This window comes from Oncorhynchus nerka, unplaced genomic scaffold (assembly GCF_034236695.1).
Source record: "Oncorhynchus nerka isolate Pitt River unplaced genomic scaffold, Oner_Uvic_2.0 unplaced_scaffold_1026, whole genome shotgun sequence".
In the NCBI taxonomy this organism is placed as follows: Eukaryota; Metazoa; Chordata; class Actinopteri; order Salmoniformes; family Salmonidae; genus Oncorhynchus; species Oncorhynchus nerka.
In genome coordinates, this window is record NW_027040275.1 from 149,369 (window position 1) to 171,763 (window position 22,395).

At 42.1% G+C, this 22,395-nt stretch overlaps 1 protein-coding gene across 1 annotated transcript in view; it reads left to right on the forward strand.

Moving 5' to 3' along the window:
• Positions 1-22,395, forward strand: part of LOC135570210 (caskin-1-like) — a gene marked incomplete at its 3' end in the record, with an annotated part of 185,838 nt that overhangs the window by 136,762 nt on the left and 26,681 nt on the right. The window contains 2 exon segments of the mRNA XM_065016325.1: positions 5,632-5,931; positions 20,615-20,713. Of these exon segments, the coding sequence (XP_064872397.1) occupies positions 5,632-5,931; positions 20,615-20,713 (399 nt within the window).

Consider the following 22,395-nt stretch of genomic DNA (forward strand, 5'->3'; position numbering starts at 1 on the left):
CCTGCTGCCTATCTGTCATTACCTCAGACCGTCCCTGCTGCCTATCTGTCATTACCTCGTAGACCGTCCCTGCTGCCTATCTGTCATTACCTCGTGGACTGTCCCTGCTGCCTATTTGTCTCTGTATCTGTCATTACCTCGTAGACCGTCCCTGCTGCCTATCTGTCTCTGTATCTGTCATTACCTCGTAGACCGTCCCTGCTGCCTATCTGTCATTACCTCGTAGACTGTCCCTGCTGCCTATCTGTCTCTGTATCTGTCATTACCTCGTAGACCGTCCCTGCTGCCTACCTGTCATTACCTCGTAGACCGTCCCTGCTGCCTACCAGTCATTACCTCGTAGACTGTCCCTGCTGCCTACCAGTCATTACCTCGTAGACCGTCCCTGCTGCCTATCTGTCTCTGTATCTGTCATTACCTCGTAGACCGTCCCTGCTGCCTATCTGTCATTACCTCGTAGACTGTCCCTGCTGCCTATCTGTCTCTGTATCTGTCATTACCTCGTAGACCGTCCCTGCTGCCTACCTGTCATTACCTCGTAGACCGTCCCTGCTGCCTACCAGTCATTACCTCGTAGACTGTCCCTGCTGCCTACCAGTCATTACCTCGTAGACTGTCCCTGCTGCCTACCAGTCATTACCTCGTAGACTGTCCCTGCTGCCTACAAGTCATTACCTCGTAGACCATCCCTGCTGCCTACCAGTCATTACCTCGTAGACCATCCCTGCTGCCTACCTCTGTCTCTGTATCTGTCATTACCTCGTAGACCGTCCCTGCTGCCTACCTGTCATTACCTCGTAGACCGTCCCTGCTGCCTATCTGTCATTACCTCGTAGACCGTCCCTGCTGCCTACCAGTCATTACCTCGTAGACCGTCCCTGCTGCCTACCTGTCATTACCTCGTAGACCGTGCCTGCTGCCTACCAGTCATTACCTCAGACCGTCCCTGCTGCCTACCAGTCATTACCTCGTAGACCGTCCCTGCTGCCTATCTGTCATTACCTCGTAGACCGTCCCTGCTGCCTACCTCTGTCTCTGTATCTGTCATTACCTCGTAGACCGTCCCTGCTGCCTATCTGTCATTACCTCGTAGACCGTCCCTGCTGCCTATCTGTCATTACCTCGTAGACCGTCCCTGCTGCCTATCTGTCATTACCTCGTAGACCGTCCCTGCTGCCTACCTCTGTCATTACCTCGTAGACCGTCCCTGCTGCCTATCTGTCATTACCTCGTAGACCGTCCCTGCTGACTACCTGTCATTACCTCGTAGACTGTCCCCGCTGCCTATGTCTCATTACCTCGTAGACCGTCCCTGCTGCCTATGTCTCATTACCTCGTAGACCGTCCCTGCTGCCTATCTGTCATTACCTCGTAGACCGTCCCTGCTGCCTATCTGTCATTACCTCAGACCGTCCCTGCTGCCTATCTGTCATTACCTCGTAGACCGTCCCTGCTGCCTATCTGTCATTACCTCGTAGACCGTCCCTGCTGCCTATCTGTCATTACCTCGTAGACCGTCCCTGCTGCCTATCTGTCATTACCTCGTAGACCGTCCCTGCTGCCTATCTGTCATTACCTCGTAGACCGTCCCTGCTGCCTATCTGTCATTACCTCGTAGACCGTCCCTGCTGCCTACCTCTGTCATTACCTCGTAGACCGTCCCTGCTGCCTATCTGTCATTACCTCGTAGACCGTCCCTGCTGACTACCTGTCATTACCTCGTAGACTGTCCCCGCTGCCTATGTCTCATTACCTCGTAGACCGTCCCTGCTGCCTATGTCTCATTACCTCGTAGACCGTCCCTGCTGCCTATCTGTCATTACCTCGTAGACCGTCCCTGCTGCCTATCTGTCATTACCTCGTAGACCGTCCCTGCTGCCTATCTGTCATTACCTCGTAGACCGTCCCTGCTGCCTATCTGTCATTACCTCGTAGACCGTCCCTGCTGCCTATCTGTCATTACCTCGTAGACCGTCCCTGCTGCCTATCTGTCATTACCTCGTGGACTGTCCCTGCTGCCTATTTGTCTCTGTATCTGTCATTACCTCGTAGACCGTCCCTGCTGCCTATCTGTCTCTGTATCTGTCATTACCTCGTAGACCGTCCCTGCTGCCTATCTGTCATTACCTCGTAGACTGTCCCTGCTGCCTATCTGTCTCTGTATCTGTCATTACCTCGTAGACCGTCCCTGCTGCCTACCTGTCATTACCTCGTAGACCGTCCCTGCTGCCTACCAGTCATTACCTCGTAGACTGTCCCTGCTGCCTACCAGTCATTACCTCGTAGACCGTCCCTGCTGCCTATCTGTCTCTGTATCTGTCATTACCTCGTAGACCGTCCCTGCTGCCTATCTGTCATTACCTCGTAGACTGTCCCTGCTGCCTATCTGTCTCTGTATCTGTCATTACCTCGTAGACCGTCCCTGCTGCCTACCTGTCATTACCTCAGACCGTCCCTGCTGCCTACCAGTCATTACCTCGTAGACTGTCCCTGCTGCCTACCAGTCATTACCTCGTAGACTGTCCCTGCTGCCTACCAGTCATTACCTCGTAGACTGTCCCTGCTGCCTACAAGTCATTACCTCGTAGACCATCCCTGCTGCCTACCAGTCATTACCTCGTAGACCATCCCTGCTGCCTACCTCTGTCTCTGTATCTGTCATTACCTCGTAGACCGTCCCTGCTGCCTACCTGTCATTACCTCGTAGACCGTCCCTGCTGCCTATCTGTCATTACCTCGTAGACCGTCCCTGCTGCCTACCAGTCATTACCTCGTAGACCGTCCCTGCTGCCTACCTGTCATTACCTCGTAGACCGTGCCTGCTGCCTACCAGTCATTACCTCGTAGACCGTCCCTGCTGCCTACCAGTCATTACCTCGTAGACCGTCCCTGCTGCCTATCTGTCATTACCTCGTAGACCGTCCCTGCTGCCTACCTCTGTCTCTGTATCTGTCATTACCTCAGACCGTCCCTGCTGCCTATCTGTCATTACCTCGTAGACCGTCCCTGCTGCCTATCTGTCATTACCTCGTAGACCGTCCCTGCTGCCTATCTGTCATTACCTCGTAGACCGTCCCTGCTGCCTACCTCTGTCATTACTCGTAGACCGTCCCTGCTGCCTATCTGTCATTACCTCGTAGACCGTCCCTGCTGACTACCTGTCATTACCTCGTAGACTGTCCCCGCTGCCTATGTCTCATTACCTCGTAGACCGTCCCTGCTGCCTATGTCTCATTACCTCGTAGACCGTCCCTGCTGCCTATCTGTCATTACCTCGTAGACCGTCCCTGCTGCCTATCTGTCATTACCTCGTAGACCGTCCCTGCTGCCTATCTGTCATTACCTCGTAGACCGTCCCTGCTGCCTATCTGTCATTACCTCGTAGACCGTCCCTGCTGCCTATCTGTCATTACCTCGTAGACCGTCCCTGCTGCCTATCTGTCATTACCTCGTAGACCGTCCCTGCTGCCTATCTGTCATTACCTCGTAGACCGTCCCTGCTGCCTATCTGTCATTACCTCGTAGACCGTCCCTGCTGCCTACCTCTGTCATTACCTCGTAGACCGTCCCTGCTGCCTATCTGTCATTACCTCGTAGACCGTCCCTGCTGACTACCTGTCATTACCTCGTAGACTGTCCCCGCTGCCTATGTCTCATTACCTCGTAGACCGTCCCTGCTGCCTATGTCTCATTACCTCGTAGACCGTCCCTGCTGCCTATCTGTCATTACCTCGTAGACCGTCCCTGCTGCCTATCTGTCATTACCTCGTAGACCGTCCCTGCTGCCTATCTGTCATTACCTCGTAGACCGTCCCTGCTGCCTATCTGTCATTACCTCGTAGACCGTCCCTGCTGCCTATCTGTCATTACCTCGTAGACCGTCCCTGCTGCCTATCTGTCATTACCTCGTAGACCGTCCCTGCTGCCTATCTGTCATTACCTCGTAGACTGTCCCTGCTGCCTACCAGTCGTTACCTCGTAGACCGTCCCTGCTGCCTATCTGTCATTACCTCGTAGACCGTCCCTGCTGCCTATCTGTCATTACCTCGTAGACCGTCCCTGCTGCCTATCTGTCATTACCTCGTAGACCGTCCCTGCTGCCTACCAGTCATTACCTCGTAGACCGTCCCTGCTGCCTACCTGTCATTACCTCGTAGACCGTGCCTGCTGCCTACCAGTCATTACCTCGTAGACCGTCCCTGCTGCCTACCAGTCATTACCTCGTAGACCGTCCCTGCTGCCTATCTGTCATTACCTCGTAGACCGTCCCTGCTGCCTACCTCTGTCTCTGTATCTGTCATTACCTCGTAGACCGTCCCTGCTGCCTATCTGTCATTACCTCGTAGACCGTCCCTGCTGCCTATCTGTCATTACCTCAGACCGTCCCTGCTGCCTATCTGTCATTACCTCGTAGACCGTCCCTGCTGCCTACCTCTGTCATTACCTCGTAGACCGTCCCTGCTGCCTATCTGTCATTACCTCGTAGACCGTCCCTGCTGACTACCTGTCATTACCTCGTAGACTGTCCCCGCTGCCTATGTCTCATTACCTCGTAGACCGTCCCTGCTGCCTATGTCTCATTACCTCGTAGACCGTCCCTGCTGCCTATCTGTCATTACCTCGTAGACCGTCCCTGCTGCCTATCTGTCATTACCTCGTAGACCGTCCCTGCTGCCTATCTGTCATTACCTCAGACCGTCCCTGCTGCCTATCTGTCATTACCTCGTAGACCGTCCCTGCTGCCTATCTGTCATTACCTCAGACCGTCCCTGCTGCCTATCTGTCATTACCTCGTAGACCGTCCCTGCTGCCTATCTGTCATTACCTCGTAGACCGTCCCTGCTGCCTATCTGTCATTACCTCAGACCGTCCCTGCTGCCTACCTCTGTCATTACCTCGTAGACCGTCCCTGCTGCCTATCTGTCATTACCTCGTAGACCGTCCCTGCTGACTACCTGTCATTACCTCGTAGACTGTCCCCGCTGCCTATGTCTCATTACCTCGTAGACCGTCCCTGCTGCCTATGTCTCATTACCTCGTAGACCGTCCCTGCTGCCTATCTGTCATTACCTCGTAGACCGTCCCTGCTGCCTATCTGTCATTACCTCGTAGACCGTCCCTGCTGCCTATCTGTCATTACCTCGTAGACCGTCCCTGCTGCCTATCTGTCATTACCTCGTAGACCGTCCCTGCTGCCTATCTGTCATTACCTCGTAGACCGTCCCTGCTGCCTATCTGTCATTACCTCGTAGACCGTCCCTGCTGCCTACCAGTCATTACCTCGTAGACCGTCCCTGCTGCCTATCTGTCATTACCTCGTAGACCGTCCCTCACCCCATCTCACCCCTCGTTTCAGATGTTTAATTTACATCTTTTTACATTTGTTTTATTAGGTTTTTTATATTTCATTTAGTTTTTATCAATATTTGTATATTTTAACTTTGAATGATATTGTTTTATATTTTTAATTATGAATATATAATATTGTGTTATGTTTATATCTGATATAAATATTTGAGTTTAATTATTATTGTTTTATATATTTTTAATTTATATCGAGTTTTATTTGACTGGTTGTCTGTGTTTTGGGTTTGTTGTTGTTTCCCCTCCCTCTTCCTGGTTTGTATTTAGGCCCCTCCCTCTCCCAGCAGAGCCACACCCTCCTTCTACGTAGGCACGTCCCCTGTCCCTCCCCCTGCCTCGTTACCACGGTGAACGGCCACCGCTCCCACATGCTCCCACTGCCTCTTCCTCCTCATCCTCCTCTCACGCAAACCACACCTCTCTTCTCCTCCTTTGGTTATCCTCCACTCCTCCTCTCTCCTCCTCACCTCTCCACTCTCCCCCTGGGCCTCTCCTCTCCTCCTCCTCCTCCTCCTCCTCTCTCCTCTCCTCCCCTCTCTACAAGTCTGGAGCAGCCAAGCCTGCCAGGTATCAAGCTAAAACTCTTAGCTTGTGAATAAATCATACAATCAATACTATTTTCAATATAATCAATACTATGATCAGTACATCGTATTACTATAGTATTATTGTAGTGTGTGTCCCCATAACTGTGGTTAGTGCTAGTAATAGTATTAGTAGCAGTATTAGTTGTAGTAGTATTAGTAGCAGTATTAGTTGTAGTAGTAGTATTTGCAGAATTATCAATAGTTGTAGTAGTATTATTTGCAGTATTGTTAATAATCATAACAGTGGTCGTATTGCTACTATTAGTTAGCAGCATTGTTAGTGTTGACCATTCTCTTGTGCTTGTTGTTGTTATGGTACTAATACTAGTTCTACATGTAGTAGTGCTGCTTGTGGTGGTTTTAGTGTTAGTTATAGTCTAGATATTATAGATCTGTTGTTGTTTTGGTACTAATACTAGTTCTACATGTAGTAGTGCTGCTTGTGGTGGTTTTAGTGTTAGTTATAGTCTAGATATTATAGATCTGTTGTTGTTGTTGTTTTGGTACTAATACTAGTTCTACATGTAGTAGTGCTGCTTGTGGTGGTTTTAGTGTTAGTTATAGTCTAGATATTATAGATCTGTTGTTGTTGTTGTGTTGGTACTAATACTAGTTCTACATGTAGTAGTGCTGCTTGTGGTGGTTTTAGTGTTAGTTATAGTCTAGATATTATAGATCTGTTGTTGTTGTTTTGGTACTAATACTAGTTCTACATGTAGTAGTGCTGCTTGTGGTGGTTTTAGTGTTAGTTATAGTCTAGATATTATAGATCTGTTGTTGTGTTGGTACTAATACTAGTTCTACATGTAGTAGTGCTGCTTGTGGTGGTTTTAGTGTTAGTTATAGTCTAGATATTATAGATCTGTTGTTGTTGTTTTGGTACTAATACTAGTTCTACATGTAGTAGTGCTGCTTGTGGTGGTTTTAGTGTTAGTTATAGTCTAGATATTATAGATCTGTTGTTGTTGTGGTACTAATACTAGTTCTACATGTAGTAGTGCTGCTTGTGGTGGTTTTAGTGTTAGTTATAGTCTAGATATTATAGATCTGTTGTTGTTGTTTTGGTACTAATACTAGTTCTACATGTAGTAGTGCTGCTTGTGGTGGTTTTAGTGTTAGTTATAGTCTAGATATTATAGATCTGTTGTTGTTGTTTTGGTACTAATACTAGTTCTACATGTAGTAGTGCTGCTTGTGGTGGTTTTAGTGTTAGTTATAGTCTAGATATTATAGATCTGTTGTTGTTGTTTTGGTACTAATACTAGTTCTACATGTAGTAGTGCTGCTTGTTTTAGGTGTTATAGTTTTAGTGTTAGTTATAGTCTAGATATTATAGATCTGTTGTTGTTGTTGTTTTGGTACTAATACTAGTTCTACATGTAGTAGTGCTGCTTGTGGTGGTTTTAGTGTTAGTTATAGTCTAGATATTATAGAGCTGTTGTTGTTGTGTTGGTACTAATACTAGTTCTACATGTAGTAGTGCTGCTTGTGGTGGTTTTAGTGTTAGTTATAGTCTAGATATTATAGATCTGTTGTTGTGTTGGTACTAATACTAGTTCTACATGTAGTAGTGCTGCTTGTGGTGGTTTTAGTGTTAGTTATAGTCTAGATATTATAGATCTGTTGTTGTTGTTGTTTTGGTACTAATACTAGTTCTACATGTAGTAGTGCTGCTTGTGGTGGTTTTAGTGTTAGTTATAGTCTAGATATTATAGATCTGTTGTTGTTGTTGTTTTGGTACTAATACTAGTTCTACATGTAGTAGTGCTGCTTGTGGTGGTTTTAGTGTTAGTTATAGTCTAGATATTATAGATCTGTTGTTGTTTTGGTACTAATACTAGTTCTACATGTAGTAGTGCTGCTTGTGGTGGTTTTAGTGTTAGTTATAGTCTAGATATTATAGATATGTTGTTGTTGTTGTTTTGGTACTAATACTAGTTCTACATGTAGTAGTGCTGCTTGTGGTGGTTTTAGTGTTAGTTATAGTCTAGATATTATAGATCTGTTGTTGTTGTTGTTTTGGTACTAATACTAGTTCTACATGTAGTAGTGCTGCTTGTGGTGGTTTTAGTGTTAGTTATAGTCTAGATATTATAGATCTGTTGTTGTTGTTTTGGTACTAATACTAGTTCTACATGTAGTAGTGCTGCTTGTGGTGGTTTTAGTGTTAGTTATAGTCTAGATATTATAGAGCTGTTGTTGTTGTGTTGGTACTAATACTAGTTCTACATGTAGTAGTGCTGCTTGTGGTGGTTTTAGTGTTAGTTATAGTCTAGATATTATAGATCTGTTGTTGTTTTGGTACTAATACTAGTTCTACATGTAGTAGTGCTGCTTGTGGTGGTTTTAGTGTTAGTTATAGTCTAGATATTATAGATCTGTTGTTGTTTTGGTACTAATACTAGTTCTACATGTAGTAGTGCTGCTTTGTGGTGGTTTTAGTGTTAGTTATAGTCTAGATATTATAGATCTGTTGTTGTTAGTTTGTGTTGGTACTAATACTAGTTCTACATGTAGTAGTGCTGCTTGTGGTGGTTTTAGTGTTAGTTATAGTCTAGATATTATAGATCTGTTGTTGTTGTTGTTTTGGTACTAATACTAGTTCTACATGTAGTAGTGCTGCTTGTGGTGGTTTTAGTGTTAGTTATAGTCTAGATATTATAGATCTGTTGTTGTTGTTGTTTTGGTACTAATACTAGTTCTACATGTAGTAGTGCTGCTTGTGGTGGTTTTAGTGTTAGTTATAGTCTAGATATTATAGATCTGTTGTTGTTGTTATGGTACTAATACTAGTTCTACATGTAGTAGTGCTGCTTGTGGTGGTTTTAGTGTTAGTTATAGTCTAGATATTATAGATCTGTTGTTGTTGTGTTGGTACTAATACTAGTTCTACATGTAGTAGTGCTGCTTGTGGTGGTTTTAGTGTTAGTTATAGTCTAGATATTATAGATCTGTTGTTGTTGTTGTTTTGGTACTAATACTAGTTCTACATGTAGTAGTGCTGCTTGTGGTGGTTTTAGTGTTAGTTATAGTCTAGATATTATAGATCTGTTGTTGTTGTTTTGGTACTAATACTAGTTCTACATGTAGTAGTGCTGCTTGTGGTGGTTTTAGTGTTAGTTATAGTCTAGATATTATAGATCTGTTGTTGTTGTTGTTTTGGTACTAATACTAGTTCTACATGTAGTAGTGCTGCTTGTGGTGGTTTTAGTGTTAGTTATAGTCTAGATATTATAGATCTGTTGTTGTTTTGGTACTAATACTAGTTCTACATGTAGTAGTGCTGCTTGTGGTGGTTTTAGTGTTAGTTATAGTCTAGATATTATAGATCTGTTGTTGTTTTGGTACTAATACTAGTTCTACATGTAGTAGTGCTGCTTGTGGTGGTTTTAGTGTTAGTTATAGTCTAGATATTATAGAGCTGTTGTTGTGTTGGTACTAATACTAGTTCTACATGTAGTAGTGCTGCTTGTGGTGGTTTTAGTGTTAGTTATAGTCTAGATATTATAGATCTGTTGTTGTTGTTTTGGTACTAATACTAGTTCTACATGTAGTAGTGCTGCTTGTGGTGGTTTTAGTGTTAGTTATAGTCTAGATATTATAGATCTGTTGTTGTTGTTGTTTTGGTACTAATACTAGTTCTACATGTAGTAGTGCTGCTTGTGGTGGTTTTAGTGTTAGTTATAGTCTAGATATTATAGATCTGTTGTTGTTGTGTTGGTACTAATACTAGTTCTACATGTAGTAGTGCTGCTTGTGGTGGTTTTAGTGTTAGTTATAGTCTAGATATTATAGATCTGTTGTTGTTGTTGTTTTGGTACTAATACTAGTTCTACATGTAGTAGTGCTGCTTGTGGTGGTTTTAGTGTTAGTTATAGTCTAGATATTATAGATCTGTTGTTGTTTTGGTACTAATACTAGTTCTACATGTAGTAGTGCTGCTTGTGGTGGTTTTAGTGTTAGTTATAGTCTAGATATTATAGATCTGTTGTTGTTTTGGTACTAATACTAGTTCTACATGTAGTAGTGCTGCTTGTGGTGGTTTTAGTGTTAGTTATAGTCTAGATATTATAGATCTGTTGTTGTTGTTGTTTTGGTACTAATACTAGTTCTACATGTAGTAGTGCTGCTTGTGGTGGTTTTAGTGTTAGTTATAGTCTAGATATTATAGATCTGTTGTTGTTTTGGTACTAATACTAGTTCTACATGTAGTAGTGCTGCTTGTGGTGGTTTTAGTGTTAGTTATAGTCTAGATATTATAGATCTGTTGTTGTTGTTTTGGTACTAATACTAGTTCTACATGTAGTAGTGCTGCTTGTGGTGGTTTTAGTGTTAGTTATAGTCTAGATATTATAGATCTGTTGTTGTTTTTGGTACTAATACTAGTTCTACATGTAGTAGTGCTGCTTGTGGTGGTTTTAGTGTTAGTTATAGTCTAGATATTATAGATCTGTTGTTGTTGTTGTTTTGGTACTAATACTAGTTCTACATGTAGTAGTGCTGCTTGTGGTGGTTTTAGTGTTAGTTATAGTCTAGATATTATAGATCTGTTGTTGTTGTTGTTTTGGTACTAATACTAGTTCTACATGTAGTAGTGCTGCTTGTGGTGGTTTTAGTGTTAGTTATAGTCTAGATATTATAGATCTGTTGTTGTTGTTTTGGTACTAATACTAGTTCTACATGTAGTTGTGCTGCTTGTGGTGGTTTTAGTGTTAGTTATAGTCTAGATATTATAGATCTGTTGTTGTTGTTTTGGTACTAATACTAGTTCTACATGTAGTTGTGCTGCTTGTGGTGGTTTTAGTGTTAGTTATAGTCTAGATATTATAGATCTGTTGTTGTTGTTTTGGTACTAATACTAGTTCTACATGTAGTAGTGCTGCTTGTGGTGGTTTTAGTGTTAGTTATAGTCTAGATATTATAGATCTGTTGTTGTTGTTTTGGTACTAATACTAGTTCTACATGTAGTAGTGCTGCTTGTGGTGGTTTTAGTGTTAGTTATAGTCTAGATATTATAGATCTGTTGTTGTTGTTTTGGTACTAATACTAGTTCTACATGTAGTAGTGCTGCTTGTGGTGGTTTTAGTGTTAGTTATAGTCTAGATATTATAGATCTGTTGTTGTTGTTTTGGTACTAATACTAGTTCTACATGTAGTAGTGCTGCTTGTGGTGGTTTTAGTGTTAGTTATAGTCTAGATATTATAGATCTGTTGTTGTTGTTTTGGTACTAATACTAGTTCTACATGTAGTAGTGCTGCTTGTGGTGGTTTTAGTGTTAGTTATAGTCTAGATATTATAGATCTGTTGTTGTTGTTGTTTTGGTACTAATACTAGTTCTACATGTAGTAGTGCTGCTTGTGGTGGTTTTAGTGTTAGTTATAGTCTAGATATTATAGATCTGTTGTTGTTGTTTTGGTACTAATACTAGTTCTACATGTAGTAGTGCTGCTTGTGGTGGTTTTAGTGTTAGTTATAGTCTAGATATTATAGATCTGTTGTTGTTGTTGTTGTTGTTTTGGTACTAATACTAGTTCTACATGTAGTAGTGCTGCTTGTGGTGGTTTTAGTGTTAGTTATAGTCTAGATATTATAGATCTGTTGTTGTTGTTATGGTACTAATACTAGTTCTACATGTAGTAGTGCTGCTTGTGGTGGTTTTAGTGTTAGTTATAGTCTAGATATTATAGATCTGTTGTTGTTTTGGTACTAATACTAGTTCTACATGTAGTAGTGCTGCTTGTGGTGGTTTTAGTGTTAGTTATAGTCTAGATATTATAGATCTGTTGTTGTTGTGTTGGTACTAATACTAGTTCTACATGTAGTAGTGCTGCTTGTGGTGGTTTTAGTGTTAGTTATAGTCTAGATATTATAGATCTGTTGTTGTTGTGTTGGTACTAATACTAGTTCTACATGTAGTAGTGCTGCTTGTGGTGGTTTTAGTGTTAGTTATAGTCTAGATATTATAGATCTGTTGTTGTTGTTGTTTTGGTACTAATACTAGTTCTACATGTAGTAGTGCTGCTTGTGGTGGTTTTAGTGTTAGTTATAGTCTAGATATTATAGATCTGTTGTTGTTTTGGTACTAATACTAGTTCTACATGTAGTAGTGCTGCTTGTGGTGGTTTTAGTGTTAGTTATAGTCTAGATATTATAGATCTGTTGTTGTTGTTGTTTTGGTACTAATACTAGTTCTACATGTAGTAGTGCTGCTTGTGGTGGTTTTAGTGTTAGTTATAGTCTAGATATTATATATCTGTTGTTGTTGTTGTTTTGGTACTAATACTAGTTCTACATGTAGTAGTGCTGCTTGTGGTGGTTTTAGTGTTAGTTATAGTCTAGATATTATAGATCTGTTGTTGTTGTTTTGGTACTAATACTAGTTCTACATGTAGTAGTGCTGCTTGTGGTGGTTTTAGTGTTAGTTATAGTCTAGATATTATAGATCTGTTGTTGTTGTTTTGGTACTAATACTAGTTCTACATGTAGTAGTGCTGCTTGTGGTGGTTTTAGTGTTAGTTATAGTCTAGATATTATAGATCTGTTGTTGTTGTTTTGGTACTAATACTAGTTCTACATGTAGTAGTGCTGCTTGTGGTGGTTTTAGTGTTAGTTATAGTCTAGATATTATAGATCTGTTGTTGTTTTGGTACTAATACTAGTTCTACATGTAGTAGTGCTGCTTGTGGTGGTTTTAGTGTTAGTTATAGTCTAGATATTATAGATCTGTTGTTGTTGTTGTTATGGTACTAATACTAGTTCTACATGTAGTAGTGCTGCTTGTGGTGGTTTTAGTGTTAGTTATAGTCTAGATATTATAGATCTGTTGTTGTTGTTGTTTTGGTACTAATACTAGTTCTACATGTAGTAGTGCTGCTTGTGGTGGTTTTAGTGTTAGTTATAGTCTAGATATTATAGATCTGTTGTTGTTGTTGTTTTGGTACTAATACTAGTTCTACATGTAGTAGTGCTGCTTGTGGTGGTTTTAGTGTTAGTTATAGTCTAGATATTATAGATCTGTTGTTGTGTTGGTACTAATACTAGTTCTACATGTAGTAGTGCTGCTTGTGGTGGTTTTAGTGTTAGTTATAGTCTAGATATTATAGATCTGTTGTTGTTGTTTTGGTACTAATACTAGTTCTACATGTAGTAGTGCTGCTTGTGGTGGTTTTAGTGTTAGTTATAGTCTAGATATTATAGATCTGTTGTTGTTGTGGTACTAATACTAGTTCTACATGTAGTAGTGCTGCTTGTGGTGGTTTTAGTGTTAGTTATAGTCTAGATATTATAGATCTGTTGTTGTTATGGTACTAATACTAGTTCTACATGTAGTAGTGCTGCTTGTGGTGGTTTTAGTGTTAGTTATAGTCTAGATATTATAGATCTGTTGTTGTTGTTGTGTTGGTACTAATACTAGTTCTACATGTAGTAGTGCTGCTTGTGGTGGTTTTAGTGTTAGTTATAGTCTAGATATTATAGATCTGTTGTTGTTGTTTTGGTACTAATACTAGTTCTACATGTAGTAGTGCTGCTTGTGGTGGTTTTAGTGTTAGTTATAGTCTAGATATTATAGATCTGTTGTTGTTGTTGTTTTGGTACTAATACTAGTTCTACATGTAGTAGTGCTGCTTGTGGTGGTTTTAGTGTTAGTTATAGTCTAGATATTATAGATCTGTTGTTGTTGTTGTTTTGGTACTAATACTAGTTCTACATGTAGTAGTGCTGCTTGTGGTGGTTTTAGTGTTAGTTATAGTCTAGATATTATAGATCTGTTGTTGTTGTTTTGGTACTAATACTAGTTCTACATGTAGTAGTGCTGCTTGTGGTGGTTTTAGTGTTAGTTATAGTCTAGATATTATAGATCTGTTGTTGTTGTTGTTTTGGTACTAATACTAGTTCTACATGTAGTAGTGCTGCTTGTGGTGGTTTTAGTGTTAGTTATAGTCTAGATATTATAGATCTGTTGTTGTTGTTGTTTTGGTACTAATACTAGTTCTACATGTAGTAGTGCTGCTTGGTGGTATGGTGGTGTGTAGATGGGGTGGTATGGTGGGGTTGTAAGGAGGTATGGTGGTGTGTAGATGGGGTAAGGTGGGGTTGTATGGTGGTGTGTAGATGGGGGGGTATGGTGGTGTGTAGATGGGGTATGGTGGGGTTGTATGGTGGTGTGTAGATGGGGTAAGGTGGAGTTGTATGGTGGGGTGGTATGGTGGGCTGGTATGGTGGGGTTGTATGGTGGTGTGTAGATGGGGTAAGGTGGGGTTGAATGGCGGTGTGTAGATGGGGTAAGGTGGGGTGGTATGGTGGTGTGTAGATGGGGTTGTATGGTGGTGTGTAGATGGTGTATAGGTGGGGGTGTATGGTGGTGTGTAGATGGGGTAAGGTGGGGTTGCATGGTGGTGTGTAGATGGGGTTGTATGGTGGTTTGTAGACAGGGTTGTATGGTGGTGTGTAGATGGGGTAAGGTGGGGTTGTATGGTGGTGTGTAGATGGGGTAAGGTGGGGTGGCATGGTGGTGTGTAGATGGGGTAAGGTGGGGTTGTATGGTGGTTTGTAGATGGGGTAAGGTGGGGTTGTATGGTGGTGTGTAGATGGGGTAAGGTGGGGTGGAATGGTGGTGTGTAGATGGGGTAAGGTGGGGTGGTATGGTGGTGTGTAGATGGGGTGGTATGGTGGTGTGTAGATGGGTGGTATGGTGGTGTGTAGATGGGGTTGTATGGTGGTGTGTAGATGGGGTTGTATGGTGGTGTGTAGATGGGGTGGTATGGTGGTGTGTAGATGGGGTGGGTGGCATGGTGGTGTGTAGATGGGGTAAGGTGGGGTTGTATGGTGGTGTGTAGATGGGGTTGTATGGTGGTGTGTAGATGGGGTGGTATGGTGGTGTGTATATGGGGTGGTATGGTGGTGTGTAGATGGGGTAAGGTGGGGTTGTATGGTGGTGTGTAGATGGGGTATAGGTGGGGTGGTATGGTGGTGTGTAGATGGGGTTGTATGGTGGTGTGTAGATGGGGTAAGGTGGGGTGGCATGGTGGTGTGTAGATGGGGTAAGGTGGGTTGGTATGGTGGTGTGTAGATGGGATAAGGTGGGTTGGTATGGTGGTGTGTAGATGGGGTAAGGTGGGGTGGTATGGTGGTGTGTAGATGGTGTATAGGTGGGGTTGTATGGTGGTGTGTAGATGGGGTAATGTGGGGTTTATGGTGGTTTGTAGATGGGGTAAGGTGGGGTTGTATGGTGGTTTGTAGATGGGGTAAGGTGGGGTGGGATGGTGGTGTGTAGATGGGGTATGGTGGTGTGTAGATGGGGTAAGGTGGGGTGGCATGGTGGTGTGTAGATGGGGTGGTATGGTGGTGTGTAGATGGGTGGTATGGTGGTGTGTAGATGGGGTTGTATGGTGGTGTGTAGATGGGGTAAGGTGGGGAGGTATGGTGGTGTGTAGATGGGGTTGTATGGTGGTGTGTAGATGGGGTTGTATGGTGGTGTGTAGATGGGGTAAGGTGGGGTGGTATGGTGGTGTGTAGATGGGGTTGTATGGTGGTGTGTAGATGGGGTGGTATGGTGGTGTGTAGATGGGGTGGGTGGCATGGATGTAAATGTGGTGTGTAGATGGGGTGGTATGGTGGTGTGTAGATGGGGTTGTATGGTGGTGTGTAGATGGGGTGGTATGGTGGTGTGTAGATGGGGTAAGGTGGGGTTGAATGGTGGTGTGTAGATGGGGTAAGGTGGGTTGGGATGGTGGTGTGTAGATGGGGTATAGGTGGGGTGGTATGGTAGTGTGTAGATTGGGTAAGGTGGGGTTGGATGGTAGTGTGTAGATTGGGTTGTATGGTGGTTTGTAGATGGGGTAAGGTGGGGTGGTATGGTGGTGTGTAGATGGGGTAAGGTGGGATTGTATGGTGGGGTGGTATGGCGGTGTGTAGATGGGGTAAGCTGGGGTGGTATGGTGGTGTGTAGATGGGGTGGTATGGTGGTGTGTAGATGGGGTAAGGTGGGTTTGTATGGTGGGGTTGTATGGTGGTGTGTAGATGGGGTAAGGTGGGATTGTATGGCGGTGTGTAGATGGGGTAAGGTGGGGTTGGATGGTAGTGTGTAGATTGGGTTGTATGGTGGTTTGTAGATGGGGTAAGGTGGGGTGGTATGGTGGTGTGTAGATGGGGTAAGGTGGGATTGTATGGTGGGGTGGTATGGCGGTGTGTAGATGGGGTAAGCTGGGGTGGTATGGTGGTGTGTAGATGGGGTTGTATGGTGGTGTGTAGATGGGGTAAGGTGGGGTGGTATGGTGGTGTGTAGATGGGGTTGTATGGTGGTTTGTAGATAGGGTAAGGTGGGGTTGTATGGTGATGTGTAGATGGGGTAAGGTGGGATGGAATGGTGGTGTGTAGATGGGGTAAGGTGGGGTTGTATGGTGGTGTGTAGATGGGGTAAGGTGGGGTAGAATGGTAGAAATAAGGGGTAGTGTGTCAGCAGGGTAATAAGGGGTAGTGTGTCAGCAGGGTAATAAGGGGTAATAAGGGGTAGTGTGTCAGCTGGGTAATAAGGGGTAAAGAGGTAGTGTCAGCAGGGTAATAAGGGGTAGTGTATCAGCAGGGTAACAAGGGGTAGTGTGTCAGCAGGGTAATAAGGGGTAGTGTGTCAGCAGGGTAAAAAGGGGTAGTGTCAGCAGGGTAATAAGGGGTAGTGTCAGCAGGTTAATAAGGGGTAGTGTGTCAGCAGGGTAATAAGGGGTAATAAGGGTTGTGTGTCAGCAGGGTAATAAGGGGTAGTGTGTCAGCAGGGTAATAAGGGGTAATAAGGGGTTGTGTGTCAGCAGGGTAATAAGGGGTAGTGTGTCAGCAGGGTAATAAGGGTTAATAAGGGGTAGTGTGTCAGCAGGGTAATAAGGGGTAATAAGGGGCTTTTGTGTCAGCAGGGTAATAAGGGGTAATAAGGGGTAGTGTCAGCAGGGTAATAAGGGGTAGTGTGTCAGCAGGGTAATAAGGGGTAATAAGGGGTGGTGTGTCAGCAGGGTAATAAGGGTTAGTAAGGGGTAGTGTGTCAGCAGGGTAATAAGGGGTATTAAGGGGTAGTGTGTCAGCAGGGTAATAAGGGGTAATAAGGGGTGGTGTATCAGCAGGGTAATAAGGGGTAATAAGGGGTAGTGTGTCAGCAGGGTAATAAGGGGTAATAAGGGGTAGTGTGTCAGCAGGGTAATAAGGGGTAGTGTATCAGCAGGGTAATAAGGGGTAATAAGGGGTAGTGTGTCAGCAGGGTAATAATGGGTAGTGTGTCAGCAGGGTAATAAGGGGTAGTGTATCAGCAGGGTAATAAGGGGTAATAAGGGGTAGTGTATCAGCAGGGTAATAAGGGGTAATAAGGGGTAGTGTCAGCAGGGTAATAAGGGGTAGTGTGTCAGCAGGGTAAAAAGGGGTGGTGTGTCAGCAGGGTAATAAGGGGTAGTGTATCAGCAGGGTAATAAGGGGTAGTGTGTCAGCAGGGTAATAAGGGGTAATAAGGGGTTTTGTGTCAGCAGGGTAATAAGGGGTAATAAGGGGTAGTGTGTCAGCAGGGTAATAAGGGGTATTGTGTCAGCAGGGTAATAAGGGGTAGTGTGTCAGCAGGGTAATAAGGGGTAATAAGGGGTGGTGTGTCAGCAGGGTAATAAGGGGTAGTGTGTCAGCAGGGTAATAAGGGGTAGTGTGTCAGCAGGGTAATAAGGGGTAGTGTGTCAGCAGGGTAATAAGTGGTAGTGTGTCATCAGGGTAATAAGGGGTAATAAGGGGTAGTGTGTCAGCAGGGTAATAATGGGTAGTGTGTCAGCAGGGTAATAAGGGGTAGTGTGTCAGCAGGGTAATAAGGGGTAATAAGGGGTAGTGTGTCAGCAGGGTAATAAGGGGTAGTGTGTCAGCAGGGTAATAAGGGGTAATAAGGGGTAGTGTGTCAGCAGGGTAATAAGGGGTAATAAGGGGTAGTGTGTCAGCAGGGTAATAAGGGGTAGTGTGTCAGCAGGGTAATATGGGTTAATAAGGGGTAGTGTGTCAGCAGGGTAATAAGGGGTAATAAGGGGTAGTGTGTCAGCAGGGTAATAAGGGGTAGTGTGTCAGCAGGGTAATAAGGGGTAGTGTGTCAGCAGGGTAATAAGGGTAGTGTGTCAGCAGGGTAATAAGGGGTAGTGTGTCAGCAGGGTGATAAGGGGTAATAAGGGGTAGTGTGTCAGCAGGGTAATAAGGGGTAATAAGGGGTATGTGTCAGCAGGATAATAAGGGGTAGTGTGTCAGCAGGGTAATAAGGGGTAGTGTGTCAGCAGGGTAATAAGGGGTAGTGAGTCAGCAGGGTAATAAGGGGTAATAAGGGGTAGTGTATCAGCAGGGTAATAAGGGGTAGTGTATCAGCAGGGTAATAAGGGGTAGTGTGTCAGCAGGGTAATAAGGGGTAGTGTGTCAGCAGGGTAATAAGGGGTAGTGTGTCAACAGGGTAATAAGGGGTAGTGTGTCAACAGGGTAATAAGGGGTAGTGTGTCAGCAGGGTAATAAGGGGTAGTGTCAGCAGGGTAAGGGGTAGTGTCAGCAGGGTAAGGGGTAGTGTCAGCAGGGTAATAAGGGGTAGTGTGTCAGCAGGGTAATAAGGGGTAATAAGGGGTAGTGTGTCAGCAGGGTAATAAGGGGTAGTGTGTCAGCAGGGTAATAAGGGGTAGTGTCAGCAGGGTAATATGGGGTAGCGTGTCAGCAGGGTAATAAGGGGTAATAAGGGGTAGTGTGTCAGCAGGGTAATAAGGGGTTGTGTGTCAGCAGGGTAATAAGGGGTAGTGTGTCAGCAGGGTAATAAGGGGTAATATGGGGTAGTGTGTCAGCAGGGTAATAAGGGGTAATAAGGGGTAGTGTGTCAGCAGGGTAATAAGGGGTAATAAGGGGTGGTGTATCAGCAGGGTAATAAGGGGTAAAAGAGGTAGTGTCAGCAGGGTAATAAGGGGTAGTGTATCAGCAGGGTAATAAGGGGTAGTGTGTCAGCAGGGTAATAAGGGGTAATAAGGGGTAGTGTGTCAGCAGGGTAATAATGGGTAGTGTGTCTGCAGGGTAATAAGGGGTAGTGAGTCAGCAGGGTAATAAGGGGTAGTGTGTCAGCAGGGTGATAAGGGGTAGTGTGTCAGCAGGGTAATAAGGGGTAGTGTGTCAGCAGGGTAATAAGGGGTAGTGTGTCAGCAGGGTAATAAGGGGTAATAAGGGGTAGTGTGTCAGCAGGGTGATAAGGGGTAGTGTGTCAGCAGGGTAATAAGGGGTAGTGTGTCAGCAGGGTAATAAGGGGTAGTGTGTCAGCAGGGTAATAAGGGGTAGTGTGTCAGCAGGGTAATAAGGGGTAGTGTGGCAGCAGGGTAATAAGGGGTAGTGTGTCAACAGGGTAATAAGGGGTAGTGTGTCAGCAGGGTAATAAGGGGTAGTGTGTCAGCAGGGTAATAAGGGGTAGTGTGTCAGCAGGGTAAAGGGGTAATAAGGGGTAGAGTGTCAGCAGGGTAATAAGGGGTAATAAGGGGTAGTGTGTCAGCAGGGTAATAAGGGGTAATAAGGGGTAGTGTGTCAGCAGGGTAATAAGGGGTAAAAGAGGTAGTGTCAGCAGGGTAATAAGGGGTAGTGTGTCAGCAGGGTAATAAGGGGTAGTGTGTCAGCAGGGTAATAAGGGGTAGTGTGTCAGCAGGGTAAAGGGGTAATAAGGGGTAGAGTGTCAGCAGGGTAATAAGGGGTAGTGTGTCAGCAGGGTAATAAGGGGTAATAAGGGGTAGTGTCAGCAGGGTAATAAGGGGTAGTGTGTCAGCAGGGTAATAAGGGGTAGTGTGTCAGCAGGGTAATAAGGGGTAGTGTGTCAGCAGGGTAATAAGGGGTAGTGTGTCAGCAGGGTAATAAGGGGTAGTGTATCAGCAGGGTAATAAGGGGTAATAAGGGGTAGTGTGTCAGCAGGGTAATAAGGGGTAATAAGGGGTAGTGTGTCAGCAGGGTATTAAGGGGTAGTGTGTCAGCAGGGTAATAAGGGGTAGTGTGTCAGCAGGGTAATAAGGGGTAGTGTATCAGCAGGGTAATAAGGGGTAATAAGGGGTAGTGTGTCAGCAGGGTAATAAGGGGTAATAAGGGGTAGTGTGTCAGCAGGGTAATAAGGGGTAGTGTGTCAGCAGGGTAATAAGGGGTAATAAGGGGTAGTGTGTCAGCAGGGTATTAAGGGGTAGTGTGTCAGCAGGGTAATAAGGGGTAGTGTGTCAGCAGGGTAATAAGGGGTAGTGTGTCAGCAGGGTAATAAGGGGTAATAAGGGGTAGTGTGTCAGCAGGGTAATAAGGGGTAATAAGGGGTAGTGTGTCAGCAGGGTATTAAGGGGTAGTGTGTCAGCAGGGTAATAAGGGGTAGTGTGTCAGCAGGGTAATAAGGGGTAATAAGGGGTAGTGTGTCAGCAGGGTATTAAGGGGTAGTGTGTCAGCAGGGTAATAAGGGGTAGTGTGTCAGCAGGGTAATAAGGGGTAGTGTGTCAGCAGGGTATTAAGGGGTAGTGTGTCAGCAGGGTAATAAGGGGTAGTGTGTCAGCAGGGTAATAAGGGGTAGTGTATCAGCAGGTTAAAGTGGTGATGAAGGGGTTGATCGCAGTGTCTTTGTTTGTTTGTGTGTGTGTTTGTGTGTGTCCTATGTGTTTTTGTGTGTGTGTGGGTGTGTCAGGTTCTCGGGGCTCTGAGTCCAGTCCCCACGGCTCTCCCACACTTGGCCAGCAGGGCGGCTCCAGCGAGGATGTCTGGGTTCTCCGGAAGCCCCTCGCAGGTACGAGGGTGTGTTGTTGTGTTTGTGTATTGGTAGGTGTATTGTGCAGTTGTGTGTGTTATTAATTAATATAGTTAATTAATATAGTTAATTAATATAGTTAATATAGTCAATTAATATAGTTCATTAATATAGTTCATGAATATAGTTAAATAATATAGTTAGTTAATATAGTTAATATAGTTAATTAATATAGTTAATTAATATAGTTAATATATTTAATTAATATAGTTAATATAGTCAATTAATATAGTTCATTAATATAGTTAATATAGTTAGTTAATATAGTTAATATAGTTAATTAATATAGTTAATTAATATAGTTAATATATTTAATTAATATAGTTAATATAGTCAATTAATATAGTTCATTAATATAGTTCATGAATATAGTTCAATAATATAGTTAGTTAATATAGTTAATATAGTTAATTAATATAGTTAGTTAATATAGTTAATATAGTTCATTAATATAGTTAATTAATATAGTTAATATAGTTCATTAATATAGTTCATTAATATAGTTAATATAGTTCATTAATATAGTTAATATAGTTCATTAATATAGTTAATATAGTTCATTAATATAGTTAATATAGTTAATATAGTTAATATAGTTAATATAGTAAATTAATATTGTTAATTAATGTAGGTAATTAATATAGTTCATTTATATAGTTCATTAATATAGTTCATTTATATAGTTCATTAATATAGTTAATATAGTTCATTAATATAGTTCATTTATATAGTTCATTAATATAGTTCATTAATATAGTTCATTTATATAGTTCATTAATATAGTTAATATAGTCAATTAATATAGTTAATATAGTTCATTAATATAGTTAATATAGTTCATTAATATAGTTAATATAGTTCATTTATATAGTTCATTAATATAGTTAATATAGTTCATTTATATAGTTCATTAATATAGTTAATATAGTTCATTAATATAGTTCATTAATATAGTTCATTAATATAGTTAATATAGTTCATTAATATAGTTAATATAGTTCATATGGTTAATATAGTTCATTAATATAGTTAATATAGTTAATATAGTTCATTAATATAGTTAATATAGTTCATTAATATAGTTAATATAGTTAATATAGTTAATATAGTTCATTAATATAGTTAATATAGTTCATTAATATAGTTAATATAGTTAATATAGTTAATATAGTTAATATAGTAAATTAATATTGTTAATATAGTTCATATAGTTAATATAGTTCATTAATTAATATAGTTAATATAGTTCATTAATTAATATAGTTAATATAGTTCATTAATTAATATAGTTCATTAATATAGTTAATATAGTAAATTAATATTGTTAATATAGTTCATATAGTTAATATAGTTCATTAATTAATATAGTTAATATAGTTCATTAATTAATATAGTTAATATAGTTCATTAATTAATATAGTTAATATAGTTCATTAATTAATATAGTTCATTAATATAGTTAATATAGTAAATTAATATTGTTAATATAGTTCATATAGTTAATATAGTTCATTAATTAATATAGTTAATATAGTTCATTAATTAATATAGTTAATATAGTTCATTAATTAATATAGTTAATATAGTTCATTAATTAATATAGTTCATTAATATAGTTAATATAGTTCATTAATATAGTTAATATAGTTCATTAATATAGT